Here is an 11,213-nt window from a genome sequence, read left to right as displayed (position 1 = left end):
GTAGATATGGATAAATAGAGGTAGATAAATGTGATAAGGGGTTAATGTGGTGAGCTGAGTAGAATCCACAAGGCTTAAAGAATCTTTAAAACTATCTGGAAAGTTGATTTCTTAAAACCATATTTAATTTCACATGTAAGTTACATTCACTAGTATATACATAAAAGAGAAGTATACAGTTGCAAAAAGAGGAAAATCTCTATGAACTGATTTGGAATGATATCCAAGATATATCGTTAAGTGAAAAAAACAAAATACAAAAAAGTATATATAGATAAAATCCAAAACCCCTTTATAATAAAAATATTCAACAAACTTAGAATAGAAGGGAATGTCCTCAACCCGATAAAAGGTACCTATGAAAAACCAATGCTAATATCATACCTAATGGTGAAAGACCGAAGGTTTTCCTCCTCAGAGTAGGAATAATATGATAATATCTACTTTCACTACTTCTACCCAATCTTGTATTGGAGAGTCCAGCCAGAGCAATTAGGCAAGAAAAGAAACAAAAAGCATAAAGATTGAAAAGGAAGAAGCAAAACTATCTCTACTTGTAGATAACATAATCTTGTATGTAGAAAATCCTAAGAAATACCACACACACACACACACATACATACACACAAACATACACCTGTAAATTACTAGAACCAATAAACTGGTTTAGTAAGATTGCAGGATACGAGATCAATATACGAAAGTCAACTTTTGTATACACACTAGTAATGAACTAGCATATATACAAGAGAACACTCTGAAAATGAAGTTAAGAAAAACAATTCAATTTACAATCATGTTAAAAGGAATGAAATATTTTGGAATTAATATATAACAAAAAAGGATAAAAGTTGTATCCTGAAGACTATAAAATATTGTTGAAAGAAGTTGAAGAAGACCTAAATAAAGGCATACCTCATTTTCTTGCACTTAGCTTTATTATGCTTTGCAGATATTGTGTTTTTTACAAGTTGAACGTTTGTGGCAACCCTGCATTGAACAAATTATTGGCACCAATAGCATATGCTTACTTCATGACTCTGTGTCACATTTTTGTAATTCATACAATATTTCAAACTTTTTCATTGTTATGTCTATTGTGGTGATCCGACATCAGCGATCTTTGATGTTACTATTGTAAATGTTTTGGGGTGCCATAAACCACACTATATAAGAAGATGAACTTAATATAACGTGTATGTTCTCACTGCTTCGCCAACTGGCCTTTCCCCTGTTTCCCTCCCTCTCCTCGGATCTCCCTATTCCCTGAGGCACCCTATTGAAATTAGGCTGATTAATAACTCTACAATGGCCTCTAAGTGTTTAAGTGAGAACAAGAGTCACATGACTCTCACTTGCAATCAAAAGCTAAATATGATTAAGCTTAGCAAGGAAGGCATGTCAAAAGCTGGAAAAGGCCAAAAACTACGTCTCTGGTGCAAAACAGCCAAGTTGTGAAAGCAAAGGAAAAGTTTTTGAAGGAAATTAAAAGTGTTACTCTAATGCATACAAGAATGATAAGAAAGGAAAACAACCTTATTATTGATATGGAGAAAGTTTTAGTGGTCTGGATAGATCAAATCAACCACAAAATTCCCTGAAGCCAAAGACTAATCCGAAGCAAGGTCCTAACTCTCTCCAGTTCCATGAAGGATGAGAGAAAAGTTTGAAACTAGAAGAGATTGGTTCATGAGGGTTAAGGAAAGAAGCCATCTCCATAACAAAGAAGTGCAAGGTGAAGTGTGATAAATGCTGATATAGAAGTTGCAGCAAGTTATCCAGAATATCTAGCTGAGATAATTGATAGAGGTAGCTACACTAAACAATAGATTTTCAACGTAGACAAACCAGTCTTCCATTGAAAGAAGATGCCATCTGGTATTCTTATAGCCAGAGATGAGAAGTCAACGCCTGGCTTCAAAGCTTCGAAGGACAGGTTGACTCTTTTGTTAGAGGTGAATGCTATTGGTGACTTGAAGTGGAAGCAAATGCTCATTTACCATTCCCCAAATCCTAGGACCCTTAAGAATTATGCTAAATCTATTCCGCCCGTGCTCTACAAATGGAATAACAAAGCCTGGGTGACAGCACCTTTCTTTACAGCATAGTTTACTGAAGATCTTAAGCCCACTGTTGAGACACCCACTGTTCAGAAGAAGAGATTCCTTTCAAAACATTACTGTGCATTGACAGTGCCCAAGAGCTCTAATGGAAACGTACAAAGAGATTAATGTCGTTATGCCTGCTAACACAACATCCATTCTACAGGCCATGGATCAAGGAGTATGTCTTGTGTCTCTGTGTCATATTGTGAAGTCATTATTAAGAAATACATTTCAGGCTGGGCACAGTGGCTCATGCCTGTAATTCCAGCACTTTCGGAGGCTGAGTGGGTGGATCATGAAGTCAGAAGATCAAGACCATCCTGGCTAACATGGTGAAACCCCATCTCTACTAAAAATACAAAAAGTTAGTCAGGTGTGGTGGTGGGCGCCTGTAGTCCCAGCTACTCGGGAGGCTGAGGCAGGAGAATGGCGTGAACCTGGGAGGCAGAGCTTGCAGTGAGCCGAGATCACAAAAACTGCACTCCGGCCTGGGTGACAGAGCAAGACTCTGTCTCAAAAAAAAAAAAAAAAAAAAAAAAGAAATACATTTCACAAGACTACAACTGCCATGGATAGTAATTACTCTAATGCAAGTTTGTCCAACCCATGGCCCATGGGCTGCATGAGGCCTAGAATGGCTTTGAATGCAGTCCAACACAAATTTGTAAACTTTCTTAAAACATTATGAGTTTCTTGTGATTTTTTTTTAAAGCTTATCAGCTATCGTTAGTGTTAGTGTATTTTATGTGTGGCCCATGACAATTTTTCTTCTTCCAATGTGGCCCAGAGAAGCCAAAGGCTTGGACACCCCTGCATAATGGACCTGGGTAAAGTAAACTGAAAACCTTTTGGAAGATTTATCATTCTAGATGCCATTAAAAACATTCATGATTCATGAGAGGAGGTCAAAATATCCATGTTAACAGGAGTTTGGAAGAAGTTAATTCCAACCCTCATGGAGGACTTTGAGGAGTTCAAGACTTCAGTGGAGGGAGTCACTGCAGATGTGGCAGAAATAACAAGAGAACTAGAATTAGAAGTGGAACCTGAAGATGTAACTGAATTGCTGCATTCTTGTGATAAAACTTAAACAGATGAGGAGGTACTTCTTATGGATGAGCTAAGAAAGAAGGTGGTTTCTTGAGATGGAATCTACTCCTGGTGAAGATGCTGTGAACATTGTTGAAATGACAGCTAAGGATTTAGAATATTACATAAACTCAGTTGATAAAGCACAGTTTGAGAGAATTAAATTCAATTTTGAAAAAAGTTTTACTGTAGGTAAATATTATCCAACAGTATTACATGCCAAAGAGAAAATTTTCATGAAAAGTAGAGTCAATTAATGTGGAAAACTTTATTTTGTCTTATTTTAAGAAATTGCCAGAGACCCCTGACCCCCAACCTTCAGCAACCACCACTCTGATCAGTCAGCAGCCTTCCATATCAAGGTAAGACCCTCCACCAGCAAAAAGAGTACAACTCACTGAAGGCTCAAATGATTATTAGCATTTTTTAGCAAAAATATATTTTCTCTTTCTTTTTGTGTAACTTAATATTCTTTGGTCTGCAAGTGAATAATGTATTTTAAATTGAGGTATATGTACATTGGTTTTTTTAAAGACAAAATGGTGTTACACACTTAATTGTCTACAGTGTAATATAAAAGTAACTTTTATATGCACTCAGAAAACAAAAAATTGGCATGGAACCATCTGGAATCAAACCTACAATATCTCCAAGGTGTGTCTATAAATAGAAAGACATGCCATGCTCAAGAACTGGAAGACATAATATTGTAAAAATGGCAATCCTACTAAAATAAAATAAAATGGCAATACTACTCAATCTATAGGTTTGATGCAATCCCTGTCAAAATTCTAATGTACTCTTTTTAAAGCCCCCAAAATTGATAAACTGACACTAAAATTCATGTGAAAATGCAAGGGACTCAAAATAGCTAAAGCAAACTTGAAAAAGAAAAACAAATTTGGAGGGATTATGCTTCATAATTTCAAACTTACTACAAAGCTACAGTAATCAAAACATAGTAGTACTGGCATAAAAACAGGCATTTAGATTAATGGAATAGAATTGAGAGTCCAGTTATACATTCTTACATTTATGGTCAAGTGTTTTTATGGCAAGGGTTCCAGGACAATTTAATGAGGAAAGATGAGTCTTTTCAACAAGTGGTTCTGAGAAAACTGATTAGCCACATGAAAAGAATAAAGTTGGACCCCTACTTCCCATTATATAGCACAATTAAGTATAAATGGACCCTAGGCCTAAATGTAAGAATTAAAACCATAAATCTCTTAGAAGAAAACATATGAGTGTTTTCATAACTTTGGATTAGGCAATGGTTTCTTAAATATGACACCAAAAGAACAAGTAATGAAATAATAGTTAAATGGAGATCATAAGACAATCTGTAGAATATACTTGCAAATCACATACCCTATAAGGGACTTTTACTCAGAATATATCAAGAACTCTTACAACTCATCAATAAAAAACCAAAACATCAAATTTTATAGAAAGGCAAAGGATTTAAATAGACATTTCTCTAAAGAAGACATACAAATGGTCAAGTAAGCAAATGAAAAGATGCTCAAGGTCTTAGTAAATGGGGAAATCCAAGTCAAAACCAAAATGAGATACTACTTTACTCCTACTAGAACAGCTAAAATAAAAAGGCAATAACAAGTGCTGACAAAAATGTGGAGACATTGGAACCCTCATACACTGCTGATGGGAATGTAAAAAGTGCAGTCACTTTGAAAAACAGTTTGGCGGTTCCTCAAAATGTAAAATATAAAGTTACCATATAATCTGAGCAATCCAATTCCTAGGTATATACCCAAGAAAACTAAAAAATATATGTCCTCATAAAAATCTATACCTAGGCCAGGCCTGCTGGCTTACGTCTGTAAGCCCAGCACTTTGGGAGGCCGAGGTGGGCGGATCACGAGGTCAGGACATGGAGACCATCCTGGCTAATACGGTGAAACCCTGTCTCTACTGAAAATTCAAAAAATTAGCCAGGCGTGATGGTATGCACCTGTAGTCCCAGCTACTCGGGAGGCTAAGACAGGAGAATTGCTTGAACCTGGGAGGTGGAGGTTGCAATGAGCTGAGATCACGCCATTGCACTCTAAGCCGGGTGACAGAGCAAGACTCCATCTCAAACAAAACAAAACAAAACAAAACAAAACAAAAACCCTATACATAAATGTTCATAGTGGCACTATTCCTAATGCCAAAAAGTAGAAACAAATGTGGTATATCCATATAATAAAATATTATTTAGCAATGAAATAATGAAGTACTGATACATGCTACAGCACAGCTAAATTTTGAGAATATTATGCTAAGGGAAAAAAGCCAGACACCAAAGGTCACCTGTTGTATAATTCCATTTATATAAAATGTCCAGAATAAGTAAATCTATAGAAACAGAAAGTAGATTAGTGGTTGCCAGGGACTGAGGGGAGGGAGAAAAAGTAAGTAACTGCTAATAGGTACGTTTCTTTTGAGATCGAGTGATAAAAATGTTTTGGAATTAGATAGTGATGATGGTTGCACAATCTTGTGAATATACTAAAAGCCACTGAATTATATACTATAATCTGGTTTTTGTTTATTTGTTTGTTTGTTTTGAGACAGAGTCTCACTCTGTTGCCAGGCTGGAGTGCAGTGGCATGATCTCAGCTTACTGCAACCTCTGCCTTCAGAGTTCAAGCAATTCCCCTGCCTCAGTCTCCCAAGTAGCTGGGACTGTAGGCACGTGCCACCACACCCGGCTAGTTTTTTGTATTTTAGTAGAGATGGGGTTTCATCATATCGGCCAGGATGGTATTGATCTCCTGACCTTGTGATCCACCCACTTCTGCCTCCCACAGTGCCGTGGTTACAGGTGTGAGCCACCACACCCAGCCTATGGTATGTTTTATATCACATTAATTATTTCTCAATAACCAAAAAACAAGAAATACAGAAAAAAGTACCGCTGAAAATTAAGAAATCCAGTAAGGGTTTGGCCATACATTGATTCACAAACAGGAAACAAGGAAAGGAGGAAAAAAGGAAAGTAAGGAAGATAAAGAGATAGGAAAGAGAAACTAGGGGGCAAGGGAGAAAGAAAGGGAGAAAGGGAGAAGGGAAAAAAGGAAGGAAGAAAGGGGCAGCCTGACATTAGCTGGTGGGAGTGATGACATGCCTCTGGCTTCTCTGTCATGCAGGCTTACCTCAACATTAGCAGGACAGCTCCCTTGCGGGGTGTGATAGAAGTACACCTGCTGGACAGCCACCATCAAAGCATTTTTCTGAGCAGCTTGGCAAGCAAGAGTCACCTGCATATTTTCCACTCCTGAATGCAACAAGAGCTAAAGGAAGAAAATACGAAAAATATTAGGAATTTCTTGCATAAAGAAGTGAGTTGAGGGTTCAGATCACCACTTAGTCAACATGTAAATATATGAATCAAACTGCCAAATGAGCTGGGATGCTTGCTATTCAGCCATAAGACTGAATCTGGTCTCTCCCTAAGCAGCATTTCATTCCAAGAAGGCAGCCTCCAGGCTTGATTTGCTCTATAACTGGACACCATTAGATTTCCCTAATGGTCAGGAAAAGATGAATAGGCTCTGATGAACTAGCAAACATGTGCTCAGTGGCAGGCTCCTGTAAGCCAAGATTAGATCAATGTTTTAAAAATACACATACAGAAGCAAAGAAATCCAAGTAGCAGATAAAAAATAGCACCAGGTTTAGAAAGACCAGATAAAAGCTCCAAAAACAAATGTATATTTTTAAAACCTTATGCAAAGATTGTTCACTACACGTGAACTTCTTTTTTAGTATCTAACAGAAGTTATTACAAGTGGTGTTGCGGTCTCTATGGTTCAAACCAGGCTAATGTGCACATCAAATAAGGCAAGGCCATCACTATGGTTTGAATGTGTCCCCCAAAAGTTTATGTGTTGGAAGGTGATTGAGCCATGAGATTAGAGCCCTCATGAATGGATTAATGTCATAATCGTGGGAGTGGATTTCTTTCTCAAGAGAGCAGGATGTTATAAAAGCAAGCTTGGCTTGCTCTTGTAGTCTCTTTTGCATGTAATCACTTGCCCTTCTGCTTTTCTGCCATGTTATGATGCAGTGCAAAAGCCCTTGCCAGAAGCTGCCACCATGTCCTTGGACTTTCCAGCCTCCAGAATCATGGACCAAATCAACATCTTTTCTTTATAAATTACCCAGTCTCAGGCATTTTGTTATAGCAAGAGAAAATGGACTAAAACAACCATTATTATTATTTAAGAAATTGGAAGCTTTTCTTTTTTTTCTCTCTTTTTTTTTTTTTTTTTTTTTTTGAGATGGAGTCTCACTCTGTTGCCAGGCTGGAATGCAGTGGTGCAGTCTTCATTCACTGCAACCTCCACCTCCTGGGTTCAAGCGATCCTCCTGCCTCAGCCTCCCAGGTAGCTGGGATTACAGGCATGCACCACCATGCCCGGCTAATTTATGTATTTGTAGTAGAGATGGGATTTCACCATGTTGGCCAGGCTGGTCTTGAACTCCTGACCTCGTGATCTACCCACCTTGGCCTTCCAAAGTACTGGGATTACAGGTGTGAGCCACCACGCCCGGCCCATGGAAGCTTTTCTTATATATGAAAGTTAAATTTATATAGAGTATTATGTCTTCTGAAAGAAATACGTGAGCAAATTGCTTTATTCTACTTTCATTTGCTTTTAAAAAATAAATCGTTTACCTTAAGAATGGCTTCCTTTGTGTAAAAACTAAATTTGCCAATTTGGTTATCATCCACCTCAGAGATGGCTAAGACAAGAGCAGTAGGAGAATATCTGCAACAAAAAATATGAAATTGTTTTGATGTGATATGCAACTAATCAAGAGACACCATTATGATGGAACAGGATGTCATGTGATCAGATCTGAAATGTCAGTAATAATAGCAAATGCAACTTTTATACAAAACTTTATATTTCCACTGAAAACTATGAGAGATCTGGGATCTTTTCTGTCCTTTTTGAACTTGATCTTTCTGTAGTTTGATTATGGTGACCACCCCATAGTGTTGGAAATTATTTTCTCTTGATCACCATTACACTACTCTCTCCCGTTTTACCTCTTTTTTTTATTTTTTAAGCAAAATGTTTTTATTTATTTGAAGTACATATGTAGTTAACTGGGCATCAAAGGTGTACCAAGTGATTTTTTTTTTTTTTTTTTAAGTCAGAATCTTACTCTGTCACCCAGACTGAATGGCAGTGGTACAATTATAGCTCACTGCAGCTTTGAACACCTGAGCTCAAGCAACTGTCCCACCTCAGCCTACTGAGTAGCTGGGACTACAGACATGCACCACTACACCTGGCTCTTCTCACCTTCTTGACCATACTTGTTTAGGATCCTTCACTGACTCACTCCTTTGAGCACCCCCTAAATGTTGTCCAATTCTCTCTCTTTCCTATGGTTCCAATAGCTATCTAAATATTCTTTGTAGCTATGTTTCCACCTTGAGACTCAGTACTTTGTCCATAACTATGAGACTTTGTCAAGTAACTTAATATCTATCAGTCTTTCTTTCTTCATCTGTAAAGGGGGTATCACCTATCTCATAGGGTTATGGCAAATATTAAGAGGGATAATATGCATGAATGTGCTTTTTAAAATGTAAGTCACTATACTCATATTTGATCCAGTTGACCTTCCATATCTATGGGTTCTGCATCCATGGATTCAACCAATTACAGATAAAAAATATTTGAAAACATAAAACAATAAAAAGTAACAATATAAAAATAAAAATAATGCAAATAAAAACAATGTAGTATAACGACTATTTACATAGCATTTAAATTGTATTAGATATAATTATAAGTAATCTAAAGATGATTTAAAGCATAAGGGAGGGAGTGCATAGGTTTTATGCAAATACTATGCCATTTTATATAAGGAACTTGTGTATCCTTGGATTTTGGTACCTGAGGGGATTTTGGAACTGATCCCCCACAGACACTAAGGGATCACTATATATATTGTTGTTGTAATGGCTCTCCAAAGTGGCAACTTTAAGGAATTAACATACATGAAATAAATACGAATTCAGTACACAAGTTCTTTGGATATATAAGCTTTCCCCTGGTAATGAAAAAGGCTCCCTTATCTTACGGCATCTGTAGGTCATCACCTGGAGGACCAATCACAGACCAGAGCATCGGCCAGACCATAGGGCATTTGGGCAGTTTGTGCTGATTGGTGCATTCTGACTGAACAAAAATGTGGTGCCCTATTTTCACAGCAATATAAAACACCAACCAAGGAGGCCCTTGAAGGACCAGAAAACAGCTTGGCTCCAGATAGGTTTTTTTTTTTTTTTTTTTTTTTTTTGCCAATTGGAGACCTAGCGTCGCCTAAGGCCTGATCATACTTCCTGCCTTGGCTTCTGTGAATATCTCTGTATCCTTACAGTAAATTCAGTTTTTGGCTTAGCTAGTGTGACAGGATAGAGCAGGGGCAGGTTTTGCCCCCAGGAGATATTTGGCAATGTCTGGGGACATCTTTGATTATAGAAGAGTGTGTATGGGGTGGGGTACTGGGATACTACTGGCATCTGGTGGGTAGAAGTCAGAAATGTTGCTAATCAACCTAAGACACACAGGACAGTTCCCCACAACAAAGATGTCTTCAGTCCCAAAGTTTAGTAGTGCTAAAATTGAGAAATCCTGGGATATTGTATTCTATCATCCTAACCCCCTCATTCTACCCCTGCTCTGTGGAGTCATTTAGGATACTAACACTCAGAGTTCTGTTTTGAGCAGAGATCTGCATTAGCAAAACAAAGGTGCTGGTTGCCTCCTTGGAGTCACCTTTTTCCTTCCTTGGCATGGAGCCAGTACCAGGAATCTCCAGGGATAGAGGTGGGACCCTGTGGGGAAAAGCAGATAGCAGAGAAAGAAAGAAGAGGGAGACAGCAGTTTCTTCTCCCCACACATCAAAGGTTAATTGTGTGAGGACAAAAGAAAGATTCCTTCCCCTGACTGAGCAGACTCACCACCTATTACTAGTAAGGGTATTTTCTTTCAAGCAATGGGTTGAACCTATGGGGCATGAGAGAGAAGTTTCACTGGTTTGCATTGGCTTCCGTCTCTAGCTAACAAAGGAGGCTGCCTGAGATATTGCCTGCATGTTATATTTGTACCTTGTGTTATCCTTTCAAGGAAACAGCTGCTCTGAAAACTTAAGTGACATCTTCCTGGTCTGAAGGAAAGTGAGGGATGAGACCTGGACTTCTGATCCATGGCTCTCACCCCATTAGACCTATGCTGACTCCCTTTTCTACCTGGAAGCCATATATTCTACCTGGGAAGCAGCTGAGCCTGTGATTTCATCTCACCTGAGTTCTCTGGTTCTTTCATTTCTCAGTTACTTGGTGTTTTTAAATGCAATTGTCCCCCTTAAATGAGATCTTACTTTCTCCCTCTTATTAAAAAAAGAAAGAAGAAAAAAACTGGCATCATGGCAGATAGAATGTAAGAGAGAACTTAGAAATGTGATTGTTCTTGCATGTCAAATGGTGACAAAAATTATTTTTCACTGGTTATTCACTCAGCCATCATGTTATTTTTACCTCAACACTCTCAAGGCTCACCTGTCTACCCGACCACTGTCCTCCAGCAGAGAGGTTATAAAGACAGGAGGTGGCTGGTCTGCCCTGTCCCTGTGTGATGCAAATTCAAAGTGAACAGGCCTCAGATACAAATGGAACTCTTCAAAACCCATCTCCCATGCCAATTCTTTATAGAGCCTAAAAACAAAAAAAGAGCCAAGGACGTATGTTAGTGTTTTCTCCTAAAAACAAAGCAAGTAATAAGAAAACGAAGACACCTGAACAAAAACCGAAGTAAAAGTCCAATAAAAGCCCAGGTCTGTGTGAAGTGAGTGAGTCACAGAGGTCTTCTGCTCTGCACTTGCTGTGACAGTTACAGACGGTAGAAAGCAGTTCAAGTAGATGTGCTTGGGTGTTCACTCGACTCTCATTTTCCACAAGCTGACTTCTGTCCCCAGAGCCCTCATGAG

The 11,213-nt window shown here is 38.3% G+C and overlaps 1 protein-coding gene across 1 annotated transcript in view; it reads right to left on the bottom strand.

The window, feature by feature from the left end:
* Positions 1–6,084: 6,084 nt before the first annotated feature.
* Positions 6,085–11,213, bottom strand: part of CCDC162P (coiled-coil domain containing 162) — a 28,213-nt gene continuing 23,084 nt past the window's right edge. The window contains 3 exon segments of the mRNA XM_038001036.2: positions 6,085–6,493; positions 7,882–7,975; positions 10,786–10,941. Of these exon segments, the coding sequence (XP_037856964.2) occupies positions 6,161–6,493; positions 7,882–7,975; positions 10,786–10,941 (583 nt within the window). The 3' untranslated portion in view covers positions 6,085–6,160.

Source organism: Chlorocebus sabaeus, chromosome 13 (assembly GCF_047675955.1).
Source record: "Chlorocebus sabaeus isolate Y175 chromosome 13, mChlSab1.0.hap1, whole genome shotgun sequence".
NCBI classification, from domain to species: Eukaryota; Metazoa; Chordata; class Mammalia; order Primates; family Cercopithecidae; genus Chlorocebus; species Chlorocebus sabaeus.
This window is presented reverse-complemented; position numbering and strand designations above follow the sequence as displayed.